This window comes from Mastigoproctus giganteus, chromosome 3 (assembly GCF_048544385.1).
Source record: "Mastigoproctus giganteus isolate SK-2022 chromosome 3, ASM4854438v1, whole genome shotgun sequence".
NCBI lineage: Eukaryota > Metazoa > Arthropoda > Arachnida > Uropygi > Thelyphonidae > Mastigoproctus > Mastigoproctus giganteus.
In genome coordinates this window covers 87,994,144-88,022,025 of record NC_143577.1, presented here as the reverse complement: position 1 = coordinate 88,022,025, position 27,882 = coordinate 87,994,144, and the positions used below count along the sequence as shown (strand labels likewise).

Genomic DNA, 27,882 nt, shown 5'->3' with positions numbered 1-27,882 from the left:
ATGTTATGGTTTCTGATTCTGATATAAATCATTTTGTTAAAGTGGGGCTGTCTTTAACTAATTAACTGAAAGAATATTTTAGTCTTTTTTTCGTTCTGTCATGACAAAAACAAGTTTCTTAGGAATAGTCTGTTCTCTCAGTCGGTGTTTCAGTTTCATCTTTTGAGTGTTTCAGCTTCACCTTTTCAGTGTTTCATGGTATTGCCCTACTTTCAAATAACTGACAGTTGTTTTGACAGTACTCCTGCTTGTGTAATCAGGAAGCAGCTGAATACCAGAACCAGACAGTTAATGATGCTTTGTGAGAGATGCCAGTGTGGTGTTAGAAATTTGCAATTACAAAAACTAAATATAGTTTTCGTGATTCTTATTCAAATTAACAAACGTGAAGAGTGCCAGTGTACCGCGCAAGACACGTTTACCACGAGTCTAATTGTTCCATGGCTCCATTTGTTTTTCTCTGTCCTGTGTTCTTACCATTTGTATGATGCAAAACGGAATTCATCGAATCAGATTAATCCTTTCCTGTTCTTCCGTTCTACGAATCCTTAGTGTTTCTTTCACAGTGAGTTGGCATTTTCTAACTGCTGTTGCCTGATAGACTTTCTATCAGGCAACAGCCTGGATAAAAACGAGAACCATATAACATGAGTCGAACTAATGTTTAAATTTAACAAAATCAATATTTGTATTTTTTATTATTATTTAATTAAGCCTGAACCGCAATTGGTGCCACTCTAGAATAGTCGGTCATCAAGAAGGGTATACATTCTGGTCTGTGACAAGGTAATACAGCATAACTATATTCACTGATTTACAGATAGTTAAATTCGGGGACACAACATAGATCAACATTTAGAAATAGTTGGTACCTTTTTTTTTTTTTTTGCTTAAAGTGGATTCAGAAGAATTTTGCAATTCAGATATTGCAAAAGAAAAAAGAAACTCAATTTGTAGCAAGTCGTTAAATTTAACAAAATTTCCTGTACGTAACGCAGATAGGGAGAATCCAGAGGTTTCTTCGGAAAGATTGCTTTCGTTTCAGTTTTAATTACTTATCCTACTTTACTATTTAATCAGAATATTCATTTATTCGTGCCCTTCCTTTAAGGTCGAGCGTTTAATCAAGCAACTAAAAGAAATGTGCTCTGCTTCTTCCAATGTTACCTGTAAACCAACATTTGAGTTCGCACTATTAGATCTGGGATGCCATGCAGAACAAGTGGTTTTTCAAAACACTCAACTGAATTACAATGTTTTTTTTTTTAGCGCATGGCGATTCTCTTTCGTACTACTTGAGCCGAAATTTCACTATGCATGTTGGCTGATTCGTAATTCTGCATCAATGCAAAGTTTAATTTTAGAAATTAAACATCACGGGCGCTCTCTCCCTACACACATACACACACGGAACAGTATTTTATGATTTTAATTAAAGACCAATTTTTGAAATCTTCAAAGTTCTCTTCATACTATTTTTTTTCAAAGCTGAGCGGCAGAAATGAATTGCATAAATATTCAGCTCTGAAAACACAGATCGCTCATTTTCAGTGCTGAATTTTTCCCAGATATTTTATCAACTGTAAATGCAAAATGTAATTAAAGGTCTCGGAATATTAAAAAAGAAACAAAACTTAAATCCTTCTATAAAAAGCCTATACGTTTTGAAGACACAAACGTATCTCTTGAAATGAATTTATTTTGCCAAACTGGAAGCGAAGTTTACAATTGATGGTTCATAGAAGGAATGAGCAAATGCACCGTTCTGCTATAAATGCTATTAAGCATTTATAGCGGAACGGTGGTAGTAGGTGAATTGAGCGAGTTCGAATGGAGGTACTAGGTGAATTGAGCGAGTTCGAATGGAGGTTACCCATGATAACCTATAGGGAAGCGGTCGATACTGTTCTAGAATCATGTGACAGCTGTAGGAGAGTAACTCGTTGAGACTGCCCAACTGCCTAAAGATGGCAATTGTATCCACTCTGAGTCTGGTCCTCATCTCTCTAAATTATTATGCAAATAAAGACCGCTTTATAGAGTAGGTTCAGGGTCATTCCCTTTCCGCCCCAATCCTTACTCGTGACCATTAGATGTAATGGTCATATTTATTCGTCTTTTCTTTGAGGTTCTTGACGTCGGTAAGGAATAAAAATAGGTTCCAACAGAACCTCCACTAAATTGAGAATAGTAGCATTTGAGACAACTGCTCTCCAGCCATAGTAGGCGGCCCATTCCTATTAAGGGTGCCGTTAGAACCACTATATGCTTTTGTCAGTCGAGATTTGTAATTTGTGCTCTCGGCCCAGTTTGCTAATTGATGGAAGACATTGTTTGCCCTGTTTTCAGTTGGAGCGGGAGTTGTAATCCATAAGAATGAGCAGGTCATCCGTGAAAGCAATGTAGTGGACTGAAGGAAAGATTTTATGCAACCACTCATCGAGAACTATGGTCCACGTGGCGGTGCCTAAAATAGTGGGCCCTAGTAATTTTTTTGGGTGAGACGATGGCACCTGATTTGCGCCATGTTTATGCGACACTTGAAGTAATTCTGAATGTAGCTGTAAAGTTCTGTAAAACAATTAGCCTCTTTGAAGCACTTTACTACGGTGGACCGCCATATCTAATCGAAGGCGTCTTTGAAGGAGCTTAAACGCTAGGTACACATGATATACTTATAGTTTAACTCGCGAACGATTTGAAGAGTGGCAACCTTAGAATCAGTGACGGAGCATCCAGCGTTAGCCAAAATGAAGGTTAAATTAGAGACTCTGCATATTGAATCGGCCGCGGCCACCGAACATGCTCGTAGATTTTTCTCAACACGAGCAGGGGGTCAATCAGATGCTAGGAGCTGAAGTAGGAAGAGAATTTGTCAGGGTGCTTGAGTAGTAGCCGAAAATTGCCTAGTGTTCAACAGTAGAGGAATTGTCCCTCATGAAGGCAAGTCTTGTATAAGACTTGTATAGTCCGTGGATTCCAAAATATTTTCATGGCTTCCACTTTAGTGAGGAAACACATCAAAGTGGAAGTCATTAAAATTATTAAGTGAAAAATGTTCAAGGCCGGACATTTTTCATTCGAGAACGGGATCCACTCCAGCTAGCATTAGCTCTGATTCTGTGCTAGCAAGTTAATCGGCTATTGCCTTGTTTAATTTCCACAGGGTCCTCGTCATTAAAAATGTTAGTGTCCTGGGGAAAGATGGTTCTCAAGAATCAGCCTTGAGATAGATTCCTAGGAGTCTAGCGACTCATTCTCACTTTGGCGTTGGAGTTAATGATTTCGCCTGTAGTGAGGTTGTTTCAGACTAATTTGTAGGGCCCTGAAAGTCAAGCGATAATGTCCAAGAGATTTTCTTGTGCGATATGTAAAGTGCTTTTTCGAAATGATTTTAGTTCTGTTTTATTTCTAGTATCTTTCTCTCTCTCTCTTTACTTTGCTGTAAGTGATTTTGTGCCTAAAAGGTCAACTAATTGTGAGTATTAAACAAGATAACAACATCCAGACCTTCTTTTGAGATTTGGACTCTGAAGAGATGGTAACCTTTACGAACTTGTACATCACGGTAGCGGTCTCTGTGTGGTTGCGAAGGTAAATCTTTTAGAGAATGTCACCCCTCTCGCTAGTGGACGAAACCACCGCTTGGAAGTTATATACGTACACTGTGTTCACATAGACGGTACTTCGATGTCAGTATGGATAAACGTCGTGTGTTAACCGACTTTTAAAGAGGGATGATAGTGGGTGCCCGACGCATGGGTCACTGTCGCGGATGTGGTACAGAAATTGCGTTATCCCCGTTCGACAGTATCAAGAGTGTATCGGGAATACGCCATTTCCGGAATAACATCTCATCGTGGACCACGCTGTGGGCGGAGAAAGATGGTGGATGAACGTGGCCGTCGACGTTTGTCTCGCATTGTTTCAGACAACTGGAAAGCGACAATGGCGCAAATCAGTGCCAACTTCAACGAGGGAAGTGCCAGAAACATCTCCATCAAGATCATCAGGCAATCATTAGCAGCAATAGGTTATGGGAGTCGTCGACCCATCAGAATCCCATTGCTAACACCACGACACAGGACTCCACGCCTCAACTGGGCGAAAGAACATCGGCACTGGACCTTGGATGGTTGGAGACGGATCTCCTGGTCCGATGAGTCCCGTTTCTATTTATCTCGAGCGGATGGGAGGGTGCGTATCTGGCGGAAACCGCACGTAGCTATGCACCTGTCATGCCAGCAAGGAACTGTTCAGGCAGGTGGATGGTCGGTAATAGTCTGGGGCGTGTTCAACCATCACACATTGGGACTCTGGTACGTCTAGACCCATCTCTGAACGGTCTGGGTTACGTGTTCATCCTTGCAGACCACCTGCATCCCTTCATGGTTATCGTGCACCAGCAGGGCAATGGGGTCTTCCAGCATGACAGTGCGCCTCCCCACAGAGCCGTGGTGACTAGAATTGGATCGAAGAGCATTCCGCAGATTTTACCACCTGGAATGGCCTCTCCGTTCACCGGACATGAACCGTGTGGAGCATATTCGGGACACTGTGGAAAGACCCGTTCGAGCTTTGGATCCTGCACCCAAGAATTAGACGGAATTATGGACAGCTGTGCAGCATGCATGAACGGAAATACCTGTGGAACGCTTCCGCGAACTGGTGGACTCAATACCTCGCCGTGTGAATATCCTTCTCCGGGCGAAAGGTCGGCCTACCCGTTACTGGGTACGTATCCCATGATTTTTGTCCACTCAGTGTATACGGCCAGCTTACTATTAACCTGTAGTAATCAATATTCACCACTATTCTTCCAGTTAATTAACGAAAATCGGACATTTTCAAGTTTTGTTATTAGGAGCTTTCTCCTTACCGAACAAGGAGCAACTTTCGCTGGTAGGGTAGTCGGGTCAGAGAAATTAGCTTGTTCATGTAAACAACGAGATATGGCCCACGCTAACGCAGAGAGAGAGAGAGAGAGAGAGAGAGAGAGAGAGAGAGAGAGAGAGAGAGAGAGAGAGAGAGAAATCGTAATTCTGACGTGAATAAGCGAATACCTTTACTGTGTAAAATCCATTCAGAAAAAGGCGATGAAGATGGTTCATTTATAATTCTTAGTTAAACATCAGACGTGCCCGACGTGTGTGTTGATGAGATCATTCTTTTTCCATCGTGTTGTTCGAGTGCCTGGGACCTAAGTCCTGACTTCGACGTCCAATCAGATGCTCGGATTGAATAAACTTAGGGAGAACCCTCGATGGCCCTTGGAAGAACCATAAGAAGAGAAAAGAGGTTGGACAAAGCCATTTGCGGCCGAGAACGCTTCAATCGGAAGAAGCTGGTCATTGCTGAGACAGAGCGGAAGAGACGCCAACGCCTAAGTTGCTAAGCCTGATATCGACACCAGTCTAGAGCCAGAACGTTAAGACCCTTGGTAGGAGGGAAGGTTGATTGAGCAACTAAGTTCTAGTCCCAGTATACGTGGTAAGTAAAGAGATGCTTATTTTATGAATATAAAAGGCGAATGTCTGATATAACAGTAATTTAACTGGAAATAGTCATGTTAACTCCTACCTATGAGAAACGACAATGACCAAATGATTTCTTTATAAGTATTTTGTGGGCCTTAGTGTTTTGCGATCTTGTATATTTACAATGAAATACTTCTTTAAAAATTTGATTTGAGCTGAGTTAAAGTAATGATAGTGGAAATGCGTTTATTTGTGTATAATTACTATGATCACAGTTAGAATACTATTCTATCTTAGTATATCACTTAATAAGTGTACGTTAAAAAAGAAGCACGGTAAATTAGTCGATAACTTCTGGAGAGAGAAGTTCTGTCTCATTATTTACTCATGTTGTAACTTGTGAAAGTGTTGCGTATGATTGGTCTAAATAAATGTTTGTTTTCTAAATAATTGCCTCTCTGCCAATTCTCATCCACACCAGAATTTGTAACACAGTACACGTAAAAGATTATTGCGACATTGAAGATAACCAGCGTCGGGGAGTTTTCAATGAAAACACAACACCAAACCAAACTATGATATTCATTGAAATTCCCCCCCCCCCTCCCTTGAATAGTGAGAGTAAAAATAATAAATACATTCTGTTTATACTTCAGGACGACCAAACGGTCAGAGGAGTTCACAAGATGGACAGAATACAAGAAACAGCACCGTATTCAGCAGTCACCGGCTTGAACCCCGGTCACTCGAGGCAAGTGTACCTACCTATACACCCGCGCGCCTGACCAGTAGGCTACGGCTGAGAGTACAGAGATTGTGTTCTATCAACTGCTTCATAGAAACTATGTGAAAGTACAGTATGTTTCAAAACACACCTGTGCCCAGTCTAATGGTGTTATAAGTGTTAACAATTATTGCTAATACTCATAACGGCGTAAAAGTAATGTTTCTCCATGTAGATAAAGAAAGCGTATCACTACTTTTCAGAAGAAACGTTTACATTGATTTTTTTTTTTTTTTTTTTTTTACAGATTTCTTCCAGCGCTACCGATTTTTCCCGAATTCATTCGACCCACGTTCTGCATCCGATCAACCTCTGATTCGAAGTATTGTTGATTTCTCACCAGTAACTTCATATGAACAGTCCTTTCACTGCAGATAAGTCCACACACATTCACTTGTACTTTTTTTTTCCAGAACTTCTCGCTATATTCTAGATAGAGCGCGAGAGAGGAAGTCTTTGAACGTTAGGAAACGCTCCTGATACCAGGTCTCGTCAACAGTAAAGTTAAAAGTTGGACAGAGGAAGCACACGGAAAAGAAAGATAGGCAAAAAAAGGTAGAATGTATAAGGTTTTTCTCCCCCTTTTCATCGACTATTTTGGTCAGAGTACACCAGTGGAAGAATTGTTTGTACTAAGGTGGGTTCACCGGCCAATTTCATTTCCATGCTTATTTCGGCTTAGAAAACCCGATTTTTCATCCCTTGTGCTTGTTCAGAAGAAACGTTTTTAACTACAGCGTCAGTTGAAGAGGAGGTTAAGAATTCCTTCAGTCTCTGACGGGATTTGAACCGGGAACATATTCTGTATAATTGTCGTGGTTACCTCAAGACAAAAAAATGCAATAAAAACTATGGAAATGTAGAAAATACGGAATATATTCGTTTGTGGGATGCTATTTTAATTTAATTTAAGAATCGTTTTTCAATTATGGCAGATTAGTGCGCCGTATTGCATTTATTTTTAATTTGTTTATTAGAATTAATTATTGAACAGTTTTTTTTTTTTCCAGTTATTCTAAAATTTTCGTATGCGGCGTTATTGCCTTTATGCGTTTCGCATTTATCGTATACGGATAATAAAAATACAAAGGTATCTCTGTTTGGGAGTTAAATTAACCATCAGCTGGAATTTCCTCTTAGCTATCAAGATTTCTTTTTAGTTGTTACCTACTGAGCAAACATCAGACAGACCGATAAGGTTTCGAAATATGAGCATCGCGTAGTTTCTTGGGGAAACGAAACAAACAACCGCTCAGATGAATAGCTCCTCATTTACTTCGAAAGCCTGTCAATGTAAACGAAAAACAAATCCTGAAGCTTTTATTACAGTAAATGACTGCAAATCTATTTACCTTCTGTGCTTTTGGTTTTACCTTTCCTTCGTTGGATCTGTACAATAGCGAATATCGCCAGGCAGACAATGAACTGTTATCACCACGAAGTGATTTACAGATATTTGTGCTTCTAAGAGAGCAATTTCAGATGACTTTGTATGGTATTGCCAGCCGCCATTTGCTTCCATTGCGAAACAAATGGTGGTGGTGCATACTATTAGTACAGGATTGGTAATATCACGTCAGTGAAGTAGTAGTTAAGTAGTTTCTTGGTCTGTAGAAAGGATGAGAGATATCGTTCCATCTCTAGGTTTGTGAATGAAAACATTTATCGTAAACTGTAATGTTTATTTACGTATTTTGCCTTGTCAGATTTTTTTTAAAAAAATTAGTGTATTACAAAAAGATATAAATAAAAATTAATGTTTGGAAAAAAAGTCTGACATTTTAGATAATTAACTAATTTAAAAATAGTCACTGTGGGAACAGCGAAATGTCAAGACTATCTTTAGAAATCTGGCTTCAATGAGGGGGAAAGTTGCGCCCAACCATCCGACTCTGAGCTCGTCGAAGTATAGTGGCCATTGCTGGAAAAAAGTGATCAGAATTCCCAGTTTTACATCATTCAAATGATAAACAGTTACTTGTGGATATTTGTACTGCACTTCAGTTTTGCTAGCCGAGTGGGTCAAGTGCCTGCCTGGCAACCCAAAGGTCGCGGGTTCGAATCCCGCCTCGGGCTTGGATCAAAGTACTGCAAAAACCTTGGGAGGTGCATTATGGCCACAGAAGCCGATGCGCCAACAACTACAAAAAACACCCAAAAATACTTCAGTTTTGACGTAGATGGTTGTAATGTTGAGATAACCTATAAGGGAATTTAAGTGCTTTTTTAAAGAACATGTATAATGAAAGAAAAGACTGAGTGGTATTGCTCTCTAAAATTGTAATGCTATAGCCACGGATGTTCAGTGCTACAATAAATTTTTCCTTCAAGAGGATTGTAATGCTGCCAACTGTCAATGTATTGTTCACCCCCAGAAGGCCCTTTCAGTGCAATTTGGAAACTCATCAATGGGAGGCCACACACCTTATCAGTGTGAATCTCAATGATGATTTTAACTCGCAAGAAAGATTGCAAAAAGCGCGAAAATGAATTGAAGTGACAAATTATTTTATCATTTATGGCTTCTCAACTTCGAGTTAAATTGTCAGTAGGTTATTAGTGGCTGGTCATATTCGTCACTATTGTCTTTTGGATGGTAGTGGGACGTTTTCCCATACATCATTGAGGAAAATCTTCGAAACTTTTTTTCCTCAACTTTGCCGTTTATGAATTTATTGACCCACTCGTAATTTACCATTGACTTCTATATGTTTCACCATACTAAACCAACATTCTACAGTAAATTTCAGCTAATTGTATTCTTCTTGCGCGCAAAAAAGTTACAACATCGTGTGTAAGTGCTGTGGATCCCCAATCCACAATTAGGTGCTTCTAGCAGACTTGGATATAACTGGCTACAAATATTTCGCTATTTTTCTGCATTTGTTAAAATTTATGGCGCACTTTTAGTTTTCGTTAGAGTCATCCTGCACTGCTATTTACATGAGACCTAACAGACGGCTATTAATTATTTTTGGAGCCTACCAGCTTTCGAAAGCTGTTATAAAAGGAAATTGAAAGCCTTTGAGCTTATCGCGTCGATACGCCAGAGAATGAGCTAACTGCTAGATAGCTAACATCGGAAAGATACCCTACAGGTAACAACTGCAGCCAACGTTTGTTACTGTGCACAGAATAGAAGCAATGGTAGAGTCCTTGAATGTTATATAATGACAAATCATTAGAAGGCCACGCATCGGACAAATGCGCCTGCGAGTTATTTGCAATTAAGTTGCACACAGGCTGCATTTTATTCAATGTAAAGTTCGGTAGTAATAATCGTAGAATTATTTGTGCCTCTTTCACGCGATTCCTGGATCCATTGGCTATTGTGTACATAATTTTATACCTACCATAACATTCTGGCTAATTCTATCCTGTTTATATTATGAGAATCCATTGAAGGACGGTTCTGCTTGTATTACTATACAAGGTTTTCTCGTCACAGAGATTGAATAATGTATAGTGGCGTGAGGTGTGTGTGTAACGTGACTGTCATCCTGCGATCTTAAAGGCATTTAAATTATTTAATGCACATCTGAGATTATTAACGATATATACGGTCAATACGCGTTAGATTGAGCAACTATCAACTGAACCTATATTCAGTTACCTAAAGAATCATCTGTTTAAGAAAATATGAATAATACAAGGGTTCTCAAATTTTGCTATATCGTTATCCCTAAAATTATAAATGAATTTGTGCGACTCCCATTCACAATGAATAAAACTAAGTTTTATTTGGATTGGAGCGGGCAAGATATCACTTATTTTTGATTACAATCACTGCTCTTTAATCAAGTCTAATTGCAAACTTTACGAGATCTTCGATATGACAACGATTTTAACGAATAAATTTAAATATTTATGTGAAATAAATAGATATGCCAGTATAAAAATTCCGTTTAAAATATGCTATAACAAAAATAATAATTTAAACAGTTCAATAATTTAATGACAAAATTAATATTGCTGGTGGCTCGTAGTTGAGTTTAAGGCGAGTAGGACAGCGGAAAATCTATTATTGAGCTGAGTAATGCCCAAAATTCCGAGCTTGGCTACCATTCCTGAAGCAAAATATAATAGAAAATTTCAAAAACCCTGGGGAGTCGTGAATGTTTTTACACCCCAAAAAGTTCAAAATAAGTATATTTACACTGGTGTGCAAAACTTAAGGACCAGTTAGGTTTTCACCTGTAGCTTCTCATAAGAGTGGCCTGGATATGGGAAAAGCATACCAAAGGAACCTCGTGTGGTACAGAAATGAAGGAAACAACCCTGACAAACAACGGAAACAAAACGGTACAGAGGGACTTTATTCAAAAATGACAACATAGCACTGGCTGCCATGATACAGATGCATCACTGCCAAAGATGGAACAAAGGGAAGAGGTGGTCAGTAAGAGATATGGCCACCCTAATGTATGCAAGCTTTGCACCGCCTGTCCATACTTAGAACAATGTTATTGATAAGTTCTTGAGGTAACGTCGTCCATTCCTCTGTCAGCGTCAATTTCAGCTGGTGAACGTTTTCTGGTGGGTGTGGACGTGCCGCTAGGCGTCTCCCCAGAGTTCCATATGTGTTCGATGGGATTTAGATTGTTGGAACGAGCAAGTCAATCCATGCGAACAATGTCCTCACTTTCGAAAAGCATATCAACAGCTGCAGTGCGATGGGGTGTGGCGTTATCATCCATGAACACGAACTCGGGCCAATGGCACCTCAGAACAGACGCACATGGAAAAGGATTACCTCAGTACAGTAGCGTGCACCGGTTACAGTACCGCCTTCCAGTATCTTGGGTTGTGTACGTCCATCCGATATAACGCCTCCCCAGACGAGAACAGCTCGATGGCCATATCGATCCCTTTCAGTGATCTTTGAGGGGTGATACCATGTGCCAACCCCTCGCCAGATTAGCTGACGTCCAGAATCGCTGCGGCGCCTCCGTAGCCGAGTGGGCAGGAGCAGCAGTTCATAACACACGCTTCTTGATTAGACCGGTGTTCGAGCCCGTGACCACCAAATACGGAGAATGCGGAAAGGTCAGGGAATGACCACCGCATATCCCGGAGTAATATGGCCTTAGTTGCTAATTTTACTAAAAAAAACCCCAAATAACCACCAGCATCGCTGCTGAGACTGAATCTACTCTCATCAGTAAAGAGTACCTTACCCCATTGCGCTGCTGTCCAGTCCTTGTGTTCGATGCACCACTGTAAACGGGGTCTCCGAATGGCAGGTGTTAAAGGGATACAGCGTACTGGCCGTCGGGCAAACAGTCCACCTTTGTGGAGTCGCCTGGCCACAGTAAACCGCAATATCCTTCGTCCTGTGCTCATATGCAGCTGGTTTGCAATGGATCCCGCTCTCTGGTGTCAGTCCCTCTTGGCCTGTAGGATTATATAGCGGTCATTGTTGGGCGTTATTTTTCGCGGACGACCACCACTGCTACTTCGAACAGCTGTACCTGTCGTTGTGAAGGCCAACGATGCTATGGGCGATACCGAACTCTGCAGCCACACTCCTCGCACTTCGACCTTCCTCGAGCTTTCCAATTATTCGACCCCGGGTAAAGTCATCCAGATGTTGTCTACTGGCCATTTCGTTGTCTGTAGCGCTGTATGAAACCAATCGAACGTCTGTAATAATCGTGCTCACCATTCGGTAATTTGCACATAACCGCACCAGCTTTCTACTGAACGGCCACAGTTATGCAAATCGCCACAGGCTGTTTCGTTTGATTTTGTGGTTGTAACTTATAGAAATAGTGTTGCTCCTTAAGTTTTGCACACCAGTGTTTTAATACATATCAATCGATGTACATTTTTGAACTTTATTTAAAAGAAAAAAAATTAAAGGAAATTTCTTTAACTTTCTGTAGTATAAACTGTTTGCTGCCTCAAAAACACTGTGTTTGAGTTAGGGAACGGTTCGGATTTCTATACACTTTGGGAAACTGAGTTGGCATTGCTCACAAATGTATTTTTCTACTATTAGTTTCACTTTTCTTCAAAAGTGTTTCTACAGAATTTCATATTTTATTTTCCTTTGATTTTCTGAAAGAATTGACATTTTTAGGCAGATACCTCGTGATATTTCCAAAACTATTCAATAAAAATAATTTTAGGCTGTACACTGGAAAAATGCAAGTCACACTTGCACAACATTCGACGTTTTCTCAAATCTGAAGATCTTTAGGGCATCTTGAAAGTTTTTTTTATATTTGATACAAATTTAGTAATGCATTTTCAAGATTTCTTTATTTTCCAAAGAAAATGAATAAATCATTTTTGGATCTCGTGCTGTTCCCAAGGGAACAATTGCCTTCCGTGCCTTATAGCTTGCATGTGTCCTGCCTCTAAGCAACCAGACAGAACTCTTTATATTAACAGCATACGTATAGTGCTAGCTGAGTTATTCTCTATTTGCCGAGTTCATTAAACATTTACACTGGTTGATCAGTTAATTTTCCTATGGATCTACTTAATTTCAATCTTCTCTCCTTTTCGAAATAACGTCCTTTGAAGTTCAAAGTAAGTGATTTCGAAAATAACTATTTTTTTTTCGAAAGAGAAATGCTTCTTCCATTGCTTACCCAGTAGAAGAAGAAAAGTTCTCATTTGCTTCTTTACTATTAGCAATAGACTGAAAGGAAGAGGTTTTGTTGCGAAATGGCGGCCCGAAAAGCAAAAATGACATAATGTATTTCTCTCCAATCCACCAACCTCAACTATGCATGGAGGTAACCTGCTTCAATGATTAACAGTTCGCTTCCTCAAGGAAAATTTCATGCGATCAAGTCTATTATTCTTACTCCTTGGTTTGAATCTATGACCCTCTCTTACTAGCATCATTTAATAGGGTTAAGTTTTCCTCCTTTCATTCTACCATCCCCTCTCAGAACTTTATGAACTTCAATTAGATCCCTTTAAGATATCGAGGTTCCAAACTGTAGACGTATATTTGAAGTCTCATCTTATGGGCATCTTAAAATCTAAAATTGCCAGTTGCGTATCCTCACTCAGAGTGTTTTCTAGATTCTCATCTTTTTTTTTTTTTAATTTTTTTTTTATTGTGGCCTCGATGCTTCTTGGATACAATATCCTAAGTGCGGTTTCATATTTGCTTTCTGGAACTTCTTTGGGGTTTTGTGCATAGGGAAAATAGAACCTCTGCTACTATTTGCACTGACGAGTTACATTCCCTCTATTTTTATGTATATCATTGTTATTAATCGTAGGACTATTAACAAATGTACCGTGATTTTAATATACTGCTAGAAATATTTAGAGAGCATACCTTTCCTATGATTAATCAAGGTGCTGCTTTATTAAAGCACATTAATTAAAAACTGATACTAAGGAAATGAGTGGTGATACTCAATTCAACAGACTTCTATATATACTAAGAGGAACTGTTACTTATTCAAAGTATAAGAGGAACGCAACTCGTAACTTCACAATATGAGATGTTACAAAAACGATGCCTAATGTACAAACTTCGGTTTGTTCTTAAAATTCAACTATGTAGTAATGATGCAATTGCACTAAAATATTATAAATTAAAAACATAACAATTCATGAATTTTAGATCTCTTTAACAAAAACAAATACGCATAGAGAAGATAATAATAACACTATGTAATTTTCGAACAGGTACACTTAACTTCTGTCAGAATACATTATTAATCTTTGATACAAGTAAACAAAAAGTTAAAAAGATAAATTAAAGTTTCTATTCTCCTCGGATTAATTAAAAAGAATCTCTTAATGTACATTTGAACTTTGTCTTTTTTGGTAAGTGTTATCTTCCCGAAATGAGACCCGATTATAGTTCTCTCGGATTCATCCTACCGTCCATGGTAACTCTTCTCCATTGATTGTATGTCTTGTGGTATCTCTCTCCATGCTCTTCATTAACATCATCCATATTTAATCTAGAAATCCAGGTGAAAGTGCACGTAATGAAGCTTGACTGATCCTACATAATTATTTTATTTTTTCATAATTTTAAATCAATTTTTCGAGTCCCAATTATCTAGTTTGTAGTTGAAACTCTTAATGTTACCAGGAATGCCATTCACTACGGTGGCAACTATTGCTAGAAATTTTGCTCAGTATTAGTCATTTGTCTTTAAGTTCTAATGAAGACATCTACTTAACTTGTGGACCAATATGTACGATACTTTTCACTTTCTTTACAATTTTGGAACCCTGAGTACTCAATACTTGAAAAAATTGTTTCACCATTCCAGTTTACTATTTAATTTTCATTCCTGAGAGCTGTTCTGGATAAAATCATTTGCGATAGATAGATTTAATAATAAAATAAATAAATAAATATATATATATATATATATATATATATATATGAAGTAGTGGAAGCCTTTTTTCTTGGAACCATGGGATTGTTTTCTATATTGTAGGCGCCAAGCTGCAACTTAATTCCAGCTAACAATTGTCTTATCTTCTCCTGTATTGCTGTCCTGTTGACAGGAAACATGGAGAAGCTACATTGCACCCGCAGAAGGAACGTCATCTTCAGATTCTCTGACATCCCATTTGTATGGGTCATAACTGATCTTCTGTAACACATGATTCACATTTATCTAGGCTTCTTTGTATGAACAGTGAGAGCAACAGGATTGGATGGGTGTATAATCTTATTGTGAAGCAACGCAGCCTCACAATGAGAATATGATGCCATACTTTTACTTCAACTGTTTGAGAACACGTAACTCTTTTCTGGACTGTGAGTAATGTCAGTTTTTTCCATTAAGACCAATCAAATGAAAACAATCGTAAGAGGATTCTACAACATGAATAGTTTAAGTATAATACATACATAAGTGACATAGCTCTCTGTATGTGGAACTACTACAGTTGGAATTCAGTGGGTCGACTTTTTTAAAAAGAGATGCAAGGATCTCTGCATTGGATTTGGTTGGCCCTAATTTCCTTGCTAAGTCTAATTCTTGATAGGGATGTATCTTTATTTTAACAAGATACTGAGGTGTAATCCCAATTATCCAGTTCACTAAATTCATCATCCAGTTCTGAAGACACTTCAGTGGAAGGTGGATTGGGAATTGGCAGGTCTTCATTGTGGAACGGGGCAGTAAAAAATGGTATGTTAGGATTGACTACAGTTTTTGATTCACAGACTTTTTGAACTTTGATATATTCTTTATGCTAAAGTAGCCGTCGTCATGACGGTTTTTGGATTTTCTCCATGTTCTAGAAATAGCAAAAGGCATACACTTATGTTTTTCTGGTTGCTGGACGAAAAATCCGAGTTTCGGAAGGAAAAACGATGCTACTCTCGCCTGAGACTGACTCAGCAAGTTGTGAAAAAGGCTCAAAAATTACTCATCGACGAGACTCAAATTCAGATCTTTTCCAACCGTTGTGGGGAGGACGGCGATTCTACTAGCTGTGCTACCCACGAGGTCATATCATGTACAATACCCCATCATACCTATATAGCTAATGGTTTTACAGATTTGCTGATTATTTAAGATTTGATGACCACTGCAGATGGATCATGTAACAAGTTTTCAAGCTGTCATATTTTGACACACGCATTAAAGAAATGATGGCGTTTCCTGCAGTCTTGTTTAGAATGCAGAAATTACCGTTTATATTTAGAAGAAATCAACGCTGCTGTGTTTGATGGTAAAATGAATTACGAAAGTCTAAGTAGAAAAAGCGTGCGCTTGCTGTTTCTTGGAATCATTTTCGTGTACCTAGGTAAGCTAAATAAGGAAATGGAGTTTTCGTAAATGAGTTTTGGTAATACTGAGAGGGAGTACAGAGAAACTAGCAAGGAATTACTTTGGAGCGATATTAAGCTTTGGTAACAATTACAGAAACACCTGGCCTTCATTACAAAAAGGAAATGTAGTCTATCTAAAATAGCGGACTTCATCAAGCACATAATGAAGGATCTCTGGACAACTAAATTCATTTCGCTTATGTACATATAATACTGAAGATATCAAGTTATTCTGTTAGTAATCAATTTTGTGCACCCCTCTATATTATTAAAATACAAACAAATTATTGTGATTTGACTATGAGAAGAATAATTTAGTTAGATTTTTTTTAGGATTCATGGTGGGAAAACTGGAATATATTTAGTGCTAAATAAATTAAAATGAAATCCGTATTAACAGAGGCAGAGGAGTTGGAATCCTATCCATATCTAAACAAAAAGAAGAGTTTATCTCATATTTATCTGAAATAGGCAACCCTATCTACTGTGATTATAACGATAAGCTGTTTATTTGGAATAACACGTACATTGCAGTGCTTAAACATTAATTCACCTGTATGCGAAACACAAATTAGTATTCAAATGAAAGTACAATAATCAATAACATGCAACTATTTACAACATTGTATAATGCAATGAATAATAAGGTAAAGATTGAGGCCAAATATCCTTGTTTATTCTTAATTTGAACGTGATAGGTTAATAGTTGAATATGTTTTCTAGGAAAACAAGATAGCCAGAAATATGGAACATTTTTAATTTTTTTATTGATCTCTTAAGTTTTTTTTAAACATAATATGCAGAGTTGTTAAAATTAAAGTATCTATGTAGAGGGCGCTGGAGCGAGTTCTAAGGCTCGTACTGAAGAGAAATTTGGACAACAGGTACAATAAAGAATGCGCTCGCCATTTATTGGAAAAAAAAAAGTTACAAAATTTGTCACTATAATATGTCGCAATACAAATTGAAACAGTGCTACAATTGTTCAATGTGTCCTCCATTTTGGTCAACAACAGTTTCCATTCGAAGAACAGCATTTTCTAGTCAGCTGGAATAGCCAGCACATGACGTTTAATGCTGTCCTTCAGATCTGTTAGTTTGACATCCTTCCCGATACACCTGGTTCTTCAAAAAAACCCCACAACCAGAAGTAGCATGGGGTTGAGGTCCTATGATCGGGATGGCTAAGATGTTTGATGACCCGTTCGTCTGTAAAGTGTTGCCTTGCCAATCTTTGGACACAACAGTGGATGTGGAGTGGCGCACCATCTTGCATGAATATGATATCTGGAAGGCGCCCACGTTGTTGCAGCTCTGGTATTTCGAAACTTGTCAATATTTCATAATATCGCTATCTAGTGATATTATCCACACATTCACTTTTAGAGAATGCAACGGAACCTCCTGGATAACTCGAGGGTTTTCTCTTATCCAAATGCGACAGTTGCGCATATTCACTTGTCCATTTAAACATAAGTGGGCTTCATCACTCCAAAGAATGTTCCGTGGCCAAGTGATATCCACTGTCATTCGGGCCAGAAACTGAAGTGCGTATGTGGAACGAACATTTGCATCACCATTCTTTAGCTGCTGTAGCATGTGCATCTTGTAAGGATTGTACCGCAACACCTGACGCATTATTAGCCTTACAGTGGAATACGGCACGTCCACTTCACGAGAAACAGCTGACACACTTGCGCTACCACATGGAGATTGACTTGATAAATCCACGACAGCCATAGCCACATCTTCAACACGAGAGGAGTTCACTAGTTTTCGACCTAGTTGACACTAAGATGTCCTGTCGCTTCAAAATTCGCAATCATTTTGCGGACAGCACAAACAGTCATAGGTCCACGTGGGCCTTATGCGTTTCTTCAGAATCCGGAATTCTCTGATAGCCGCAGCTGCGTTGTTGCTGTTCTGATAGTACAGCTTCACTAATAGCGCATTTTCCTGCAACGTTGTGGCATTGCTACTGTAGTGCAGGCAAACATCTACTAGCCTTACGGTGCAAATAACGCAAGTCATTTGCATAATCGTAACTAAGATAGTTACACAACATACAATGAAAAATTTTGTAATTAATTTTTTCCAATAAATGGCGAGCACATTCTTTATTGAACCTGTTGTCCAAATTTTTCTTCAGTATGAGCCTTAGAACTCGCTCCAGCACCATCTACATAGGGATACTTTAATTTTAACAACCCTGTACATTCCGCCAGATCACAGTTGGTATGATCACCGTCCTCTCCACATCGTGTGGAAAACACCTGAGTTCGAATCTAAGTCAATGATGCAAGGAATTTTTATAGGTCTTTTTCACAACATGGTTGATTTCATTATTCTCGAGGAAGGGTAGCAATTTTTCTTTCCTCTCCCGCAAACTCGGGTTTTTTGTAAAGCGGATCGACCACAGAACACCCAATTTACAAACATTATGTACTGTGTGATACGATCTAAGTTGCTGAAGCGCCTAAAAGCATACAGCAACCAGCCAACATTCCTCTAATAACACCGTATTCTGACTTTAGGGAACATAGGGCCATTGGAAATAACTGGGGAAAAGAATTATTTGAGAAAGAAACTTTTCTTTCAGTTTGAAACTGTATTGGTAAATAAATTTCTACGAAGCAGGAATTTATTTATATTTGGCCAAGTGAGTTATGCTGAGTTATGGTCAATCGGGACCTTAACCAAAGAAAATGCGCCACTAAAAGAAATTCCTTGCGGTGTGGGCGTGCGTATCTTTGGGAAAGGAGTCGTGCGTTTCCTTTAACGAGGCGAAGTGTTGCTTTGGTTCTCTCCCTTTCCTGTTTGTTAGTTATATATGTATATAACTTACGAATAACGAATATATATTTGTTTTGGTATAGGGTGGTTAGCTTCATACAAGCAGAATAGCACTTTCTTACCTATAACCCTATGAACAGCGTTAATTATTTTCCTGTATTTATTTCGTGGTTGAATCAAATAACAAACCTGGTTCCATTACGTTAGTTAGTTGGCTCTTTCTAGAGGAATAAAAAAAAAAAAAAAGGTAGGGTTATAGTGGGCACAGGAACACCAACCATTTTGGGCCCTCTCTCTCTCTCTCGTAGGTAGCACAGTTCGGAGAATCGCCTTCCTCTCCACACCGGGTGGACAAGATTCGAGTCCCGTCAATGACGTGAGGAATTTTTATGGGCATTTTTCACATCTTAGCTGAGTTAGTCGGTCTCAGGCGAGTGAAAAATTGGAATGTAGCTAGATTTTACGAATCCTGGTTCCCTCTGATGAGAAACAGAATAGATTCATTCTTCCCAGTTCAAAAATACAAGCGTCGGTAGTGGCGGTATAATTGTGTGGGGCGTGTTTTTATGATGCACAATGGTGCCCCCTAGTTACCAATGGAGTAATATTCGGATGCTTGACTAATCTGGAAATTGTTTCCGACCAGGCGTGTAGCCCCTTATGACTGAAATGTATTTAAGTGCGAATGAGTTTTTCCAACAGGACAATACTCCACTTTCTAAACAGAACTGGTTCCCGGAATGTGAAAGTGAATTCGGTCTACGGCCGTGGACTTCCTCACCAGTCTCAATCTAATTGAGCACATGAGGAGAAATGAGGTGGAACGAGCTCTGCGGAATGGAGATCCGCAACCATCCGGTTTGCAACATTTGGGGGAAGTAATTGATTCAACACGGACCAGCATCCCTGTGGCATGCTATCGACATCTCAGTGAATGCATGCTGTGATGAATTTTGGCTCTTTAGATAACTAGAACAGGAGCTACTCTCCATTAGGCAGTTGTACCTAATAAAATGGCTACTATATATTGATTTTGAAAAATACTATAAAAGCTCAGTTCATAATACACTTCAGTTTGACTTTTCAAGTTTTATTTTCCTTTTTGGTCGGTGGCAGCAAGAATTTTGTAATAAAAATAGGATATAGTCTCAACAATAAAAATTATTTGACACGACCGACTGAACCTTATTAATATAAGGTTTGAATATAAATGATATACCCAAACACAATTTTTATTGTGTTTGGGTATATCATTTATATTCAAACCTTAACAAACTGAACGCAAACAAACTGAAAAGACAATGTAAATTTCCATGTCGGCCGAAGCCAATCGACAGGCAATTAAGATGCAAATATGCAACATAGCATCTACTTAGCAAAGTTAAAGCAAAAAAAATATAGTTAAATGTTAAATTATATTTAACCATATTTAAGATTTATTTTCTGTTTCTGCATCGATTGCTCTCATGAGGACTTCCATGATCCTTTTGCTGTTAGCACGCTATGACAGAAATGTTTTGAGAATTTCCATTGGACAAATGCCCCTTTGAAGAAGTGCCCACTGGTTCTCCTAAACTTTCGTTGTTTTTCTTAAGTGCGTGTCTGTATTTTCCCGTTGTGTTTGGTGCAGTGGGGATTTCCTTGTGTTCTTCCTACAGAAATTGCGCCATTCTTGAAGCTAAGGATCACTGACAACTCTGGTTGCAGACCCTGCTTATCTATTCTGTATTTTAATTTAATTATATTTTGTATGGTGTTTTTTTTTTTTGCTTGAATGAAGGTCTCCGTTAGCTCCTCTTGAGTGCCACGTGGTTTAGTTCGCTACAATACCTTTAACGTGATGTATAATAGTGTAATTTTATAAATATAAGGTTATGCATCTTGGGAACAAAAATCCAGCATTTAAGCTGAGGGGAAACAGGTTAAAAGCGGTTCATGAAGGAAAAAGATTTAGGGGTTACAATATATTTAGTCACGATCTTTTCCAAGCTGCGTAAAAATACAGCTAGAAAGTGCATGGTATTATTTTTCTTCCTTTCCGCATTAAGCTTGAGTTTATTGCGCTCATTCAAGTTCCCAAGTCTGATTGCACGGTTCCACCTTAATTTGTGTCTTTAATTGCGTTTTGGTGTTCAGCCCTTTTTTGTTTTGTTTTTTTACTAATCTTGTATTGCATTCGTTTGATACGTTCGTTTCACTTTCTATTTTTGTATCTTCGTTAATTACGGGTTCAATTTGCCATTCTTTTCTTATCGTAGAACTTCTAACTGTGCATTGATTTCTCTGTAATCTTGCGTAGTATCTTCATTTCTGTAGTTCCAATTATTTATTTTCTTATGTTTCGGCTTTGTTTTCGCATCCATATGTCAAAATAGGACTTGCAACTTCTTTATATGTTTTTGTTTCTCTTCTTGGGTTCTTACTGTTTCATATAGTACTATTTAAAGCATCCAACTATTTTTGTTAGCGCTGTTCCTCGGTTTACGACTTCGTCCACTGTTCTATTGCTGCTGTTAAAATTTGTGCCCAGTCATTTAAATTTTATCACCTATTCTATTATTTTTCCTTCTATTTTCACATGGTATCCTGTCTATGACATACAAGTCTTCCGTGAGTAAGGGAAAAGGATGTAAATATCCTTTTATGTAGGACAACTCTGAGACCACGTTTTGAATATTTCTTCAAATCTGGAAGCTACACGTGAAGAAAGACCAACCTCTAGAAAGGGTTCAAAGAAGATCGATCTGTTTGGTGAGAGTTGCTAATCGATATCCAAATGAACGACTTAGGTGTGGACTACAAAAACTTAACTGTACATCTGAGAAGGAACTTGATTGAGGTATATGAGGCCATGAAGGGAATGAGTAAATTGAACGAGGGTAGTATAGTTTCACGCAGGAGAAACGAGAACTAGGGTTTACAAATATAAAATTTTGAAGTAGTAGCGGCAATATTTTGGCGCCGAGGAAGGTAGAAGTAATTAAGAAGTTCTTCCTTTCTTTGTTTTTTTTTTTTGGCAGATGTAGAAAAGTTAATTTCCTTGCATCATTTAGGCATATTAATAGTACTTACTTTATATAGCCTGGAGAGGAGACGTGGCACCAAATCCTACAAAGCAGTCGATTCCTTGGAAACTGGGTATGTTTTCAAAATGATAATTTACAAAATTAAATACCATTTTACCATGTTAAAGGAATTATTATATCACCTAATAACCTGGCTACTCAGTGTAGAAGACCTTGGTTGTGTCGATAATGCAATTTGCATTTATTTTGCGCCCTGTCTCAATCTCTATCGTACGTAGCACAGTTCGTAGAATCGCCGTCCACCGCACACAGGTTAGATAAAATCTGAGTTCGAGTTCCGTCGATGACGTGAGCAATTTTCATGGTTATGTTTCAGAAGATAGCTCAGTTAGTCGGTCTCAGGCGAGAGTAGCATGGTTTTTACTTCCGGAAACTCGGGTTTTTCGTCCAGCAAATAAAAAACAGAATACACGAAATTTATAGACAATACGTGGAGCAAATATGGCCTTTGTCGCTGATGCTCCTAAAACCCTACAACAATCTCTCTCTCTCATTTCTTTAATCATGAAACATCAACAAAATATCCTTATCCTTGGATTTCTCTGTTATAATAGTACCAAAAAAGTAGACCTTAACCTCTTATGAACGTTTCTTGGCATAGTCAAATTTTAAGTGGAAAACTAGAATCTTATCTTTGAAAGCAAGAACGATTAAAATTCTGTTTCTTATTGCGAAATTTATTTTAATTGTCATTACAGGTTAATTTGCGTGTGACGCTCACCTTCGATCGTCCTATGTAGGCAGTGATAATTTTTTGCTCTTCCGGTCATTATTCGATTTTTTTAATGGAATCTTTAGATCTATTCGCAAATTCCTTATTTTTGAAGAAATATGTAGTGTGTGTTCTCTGCGTGCTGGTTAAAACATTGACCTGTGCTTTTCCTTTGTCGAGGTGATCTATAGCTATTATAACATCATAAATTATTGTCCTCTGCGTCTGATTTTCTCTTGCACGAATAGTACGTTGCTTTTGTTTATTGAATAGTACGATACAGGACATGAAAGGATTTGGCAACAACCAAAAATGAAAAGAAATAATTGAGCCTTGTGTAAATATCTTATTATTTGAAGCCTCTACAAATAGCTGTATAATTCTTGATAATTCGAAGCAAGGTCAAATTTAATGATTAACACGATTTAATCATCGATTATGAAGCGTGGACTCTGAAAAAAATTCAAAGATTTAAAGCAGGTAAACGAAATTCACAAGAACCGACCCTTGTTAGAATACAGTCTACATGGATTCCCTTTAATTCGGTGGATGACAGTTTGCTGCATGCTACAATTTGGTGTATTCACGAAAGTTTTTGGTGTTATTAGACAGAGATCAGACAACAAAATCACAGTAAAAGGTTTAAGAAAAGAAATTTTGAAAACTTAGAGGAATGCAGAAATTTAATAAAAAAATATATATTTTTTATTCATTTTTGTATAAAAGAATTCACGGCAGGTTGGAAAGCGAGTATGTGCCCATTTTGACATGGCTCTGCCCATATCTGAACACTTTTCATCCAGATAACATTGTTTATTTTTTTAACATACATACTCAGTTGAATCATATGCTTTTCCAGGAGCATGAATTGGTTATAGGTTAGGCAGCTAGAAGAAAATTTCATCCGCAAAAACCAGTTGAAAAGAACAGCGATGAAGATTATCGCTATGAAAGTTGTTAAAGCCGTACTCTGTAATATGGACTGGTTTGAGGGCTTGAAACCAGAAGAAACTTATTTACACAGAAACCACAAGAAAGGAAAGTTAATGAAGGCGGATACTTTTACGGAGAACTCCGAAGACTGCTCTATCATAGCAACATGGATATGTGAAGTTTGAGAGGTTGCAAAACTGGTCACAAGTTTGACTGACACAAGAAAAAATAAAGGTTATCAGGCTGATATTTTTATTATTTTTTTTTTTTTTCAGGCTGTGCTTTTCTAGCAGGTTGGAAATTCAGGAAAAAAAAAACTTAACAGAGAAGCTACAGGAAAGAAAAGTTGTTGAATTTCACTATTTCTTTTTCTTTCGTTTTTTGGACTCTTGCCGCCTACGCTATTCAAGCAGCGTGATTTGGTTGACAGAGTTGGGAAGACGAAAGAATAAGAGGATAAAGCGAAGCTCGGCAATTTTTTCCTTTGTTTTTTTAAGGGCGTCGAAGTCAATGTTGTTTCAATGGCATGGACTCATCGAGGTTTGGGGAAACCAGAAAAAATTACAAGTAAAGAAAAGAAACGAAGATAACCACTGTGAAAGTTGAAGTCGCGTGCTAGTTTAGTAACATGGATTTGTTGAGGGTTGAGAAGTCAGAAGAAACTTATTTCTACAGAAACCAGTAGAAAGGAAAATAAATGAAGTTGAAGATGAGCGGTGTTTGGTTGGAGGTTGAGAGATCAGAAGAAACTCATTGATGCAGATACCAGAAGAAAGAAAAGCTAAAGATGACGAAAATTTCTGGAAAGGAATGCAGAATATTGTGCTCCTATATACTAGAAATAGACACAATAAAACGAGTGAATGCCAGTTAATTGTCCTACTTGATTGGATGACATATCAGAAGAAGAATGCAGCTGAAAATAACATTTAAAAACATTATAGCCACCAATCGACTTTCACCCAATTGTCACATACAGCGAAATGCTATTTACTAAATTAGTCTCGTACACCGAACTGTCATGCACCGAAATGTCGTACAATGAATTGTCTTGAAACGAATTGACGTGAATCTCGTCTAGATATATATTCATTTCGAATACCGAAGAGAATAATTCTTTGAAAGTATTTTAATTAAAGCTGTTGCGTAATGAACATTTAGATTACCACTTACCTTGGAGAAATCCATCAAACTGACACATGAACCACCCAAGCTGGTAGTTTTGATAAAAATCGTACAAAAGCAAGTTCCACGAAGAAAATATGACAGTCATGAAGTCTGCAATAGCCATGTTTAAGATGAAAAGGTTCGTGCAAGTTCTCATTCCTTTTAATCGGAACTGAACGTACATGATGGTACCATTACCGAAAAACCCTAAGAGAACAACAGGTATCCACACAATGATTTTAACTGCCATTTCCCATTTCGGAAGACTAATCCAAATAGTTTGATAATCACTATAATTGAATTTCTTGTAATCCTCATCGGTCCACTTATCGAAATCAATATCTCCTGTCCGATTTCTCTTGCTGACGTAATTATGCAGCATAGAAATATCCATTTTTTTTTCTTCAGAAAGGAATTTCTAGTTTCCTCGTAAAACTCGAATTTCTGTTATTCACGTATTCCTTTTGGCGTTAAGTACACTACTTTGTTTATAAGAAAGATCCATTATTCAATTGCGTCCTTCTGAAACAAAGCTATTATCTGGTATTTCGGGAATGCAGTATACACAATATACAGGTGACCCTATTTTAGCCCTTCCTCCACATAAACGAGTACTATTTACTGTTGATACCTTATAAGAAAGGGGAGTATTACTAACAGCTAGCATACGTACTTTGCCTTTGACAGAAATTATCTGATACCATTGCGATATGTGTAAGAATTATCTCTTGCTACTACAATCAGCAATGATAAAGGCAACATAAAATATAGCCGATATCTGTTCTAATTTTTTATATATATTGTATACCAAGTATGTTTTAAAGGTTGTTTGAATTTCGCAATGGAAAATACACCGATATTGTGTATATAAAAAACGCGCATACCTGGCAGCTGGCATATTGGCTACGACCTAGATTCTCCCACAAGCATGGGAAGAAAAGTTTTTGGTTTCTGTTCCTGCCAGGAGGAGAGGAACTATTATAGGCCTTCTGTGATATACAGATTAGGTGGCATAGTGATGGTTGTGTTAAGTGCATATGGAATTGTGCGCCCATTTTTTGATGTATAAGTGTGGTTTAAAGAGTAGTTACGTTTATTAAATATATGACCGGATAGAGGTAACATTGATGAGTCACAGGATAAAATTTTATTGCAGGTGCTGAAGAGACAAGATATTGGTGTGTGAAAATTGTCTCTAATAGCGACACACATAAAGACCATAGAGGATTTTCCCTTGTGAAAATTCCCATAGACTTTACATTGTCCCATTGAAATAACATTACACAAAATGGAGTCTTGATACCTTGTTGCCTTGGATATTTATTGGCTTGGGTTACTCACCTTTAGGGAGAAGCCATTAAATATTTATGTGATCGTATATTACTTAGAATTTACATTTTGGTAAAGTTCCATAGGCTAACATGGGGCTAGTTTTGGGCTACTTTTCTTAATTTTTGGGTTGAGGATCATATATTTGAGGAAAAGAAACTTCTTGAAATTACTTATTTGGTGCATAATTTTGTGGCGCCCCCTATCCATTAGGGGCTGAGATCTGAAAACCCGCCTTGGGGAAATCTTCAACTGTTATGCAGATTTCATTCTGGGTAGGAAAAGTCTCTATATAGACATATTAATAGACTGTGGGAATTAACTGGTTTTTGTTGTCTAGATTACTTTCCTAAATAACGTAATGTCAGAAGAAGACAGAGATATTACTTGGTCCCAAGAATTTGAAGCATATTCATTCATCTTCTGAAGCATATTCTTCCTCTGTGGATTTTGCAACAAGACAGGTGTCTCTCGAGAAAGAATCTTCTCGGACACCAGTAAGGAATAAAGGTAAACTATTATAACTATTATCCCCAAACTATTATAATAAGGGAAAAAGCAAACCAAAACTTGATAAAAGAAATACGGAAAAAATGACCTTGAATGATGAAGAAGATATGAACCGCCCGTCTCTCGTTAAAGTACTTCAAGCAAGTACAGCCAATAACGATGAGGGTTATGGAGTTTGATTTCCCAAGTGGTGTAGGGGATAATATAATTACTGTTTGTAGTAGGGAAGACCATAGAATTTCTTTTATAGATGGTTTAAACCTGGAAGGACCATTAAATGCCTCTAAGGTGTATGTGGCATTGGCTAATATAAGAAGGGCTTTAGGAGAAATAATGTCTAAAGAGCCAAGTAAAATAACAAAACCAGCGTCCAATAGAATTTTTGGTCTCTGGGCTGACTTGGAGGCGGTGACAACAACTTTGGTCATGGACAATGAGCGCCTTAAGGTACGAGCCAGGGATCTGGACGAGAGTGCTTGTCAGATAAATCAAATTTTAGATTGCCAGATTGAACTTCATAAAATGTCTTATGCAGAGATAGTGCGGCAGGATCTCAAGTTGATTGATCCCGTGGACATCAAGAATAAACCAAGATCCAAAGAGGGGGCTGGCAATGCTAGTCGGGATAGATCCTTATCAGTTCCTAGAGGTGTATAGTTGCTGAGGGAAGCACAAGGAGAAAAACTAAATAAAAAATACAGCCCATCTCTTGGATGATTTCGTCGCATGGGCTACAGTCAATAAACTGAAAATATCCCCTAGTAAACCCAGTTTTATGAACTTTTAAGAATCATTTTAGTCACAATAGACCGCCAAGAATTCGACTAAATACCCAAATTCCCTATGTATACCTTAAATGACAAACAGTTTTCTGCCTCGTGTGTCAAAAGTCAGAGACAAAATCCGTTTATTCACAGCTTGTCACCAGAGTTTCCAGGAAAGCGTGGGGATTATCAAGGAAAATCTTGATCTTTTACTATAAAACCGTATTCTTGCCTATTATATCATATGCAACAAGTGTTTGGTACCAAAAAGTGACAAAGGTAAAAGTGAAACAGAAACTTCTCCACGGAAAGATCAGTTCTACTGGCTATCATTAATATTCCGAGAACTGTTTCAAATATGTAACGCTCTCCAAATACATGATTGGGGACATGATTCCTGTGGATTTATATATTGTTTTCCGGGGTTTGATTTACTCCTAAAAAGGACAGTCTAAGACATTGTTTGGAATTACAACTGAGAGACGAAAAGAATTTGGAAGGAATTTACTGTTGTATGGCAAAAAAGATGGGATGAGAGCGAATTTGGAC

The 27,882-nt window shown here is 38.0% G+C and overlaps 1 protein-coding gene across 1 annotated transcript in view; it reads right to left on the bottom strand.

The window, feature by feature from the left end:
• Window positions 1-25,124, bottom strand: part of LOC150088137 (neuropeptide FF receptor 2-like) — a 65,632-nt gene extending 40,508 nt beyond the window's left edge. Inside the window, exon 1 of the mRNA XM_090370041.1 lies at window positions 24,737-25,124. Within this exon, the coding sequence (XP_090226167.1) occupies window positions 24,737-25,124 (388 nt within the window). The remainder of the gene's footprint in view (window positions 1-24,736) is intronic.
• Between the last annotated feature and the right edge of the window lie 2,758 nt (window positions 25,125-27,882).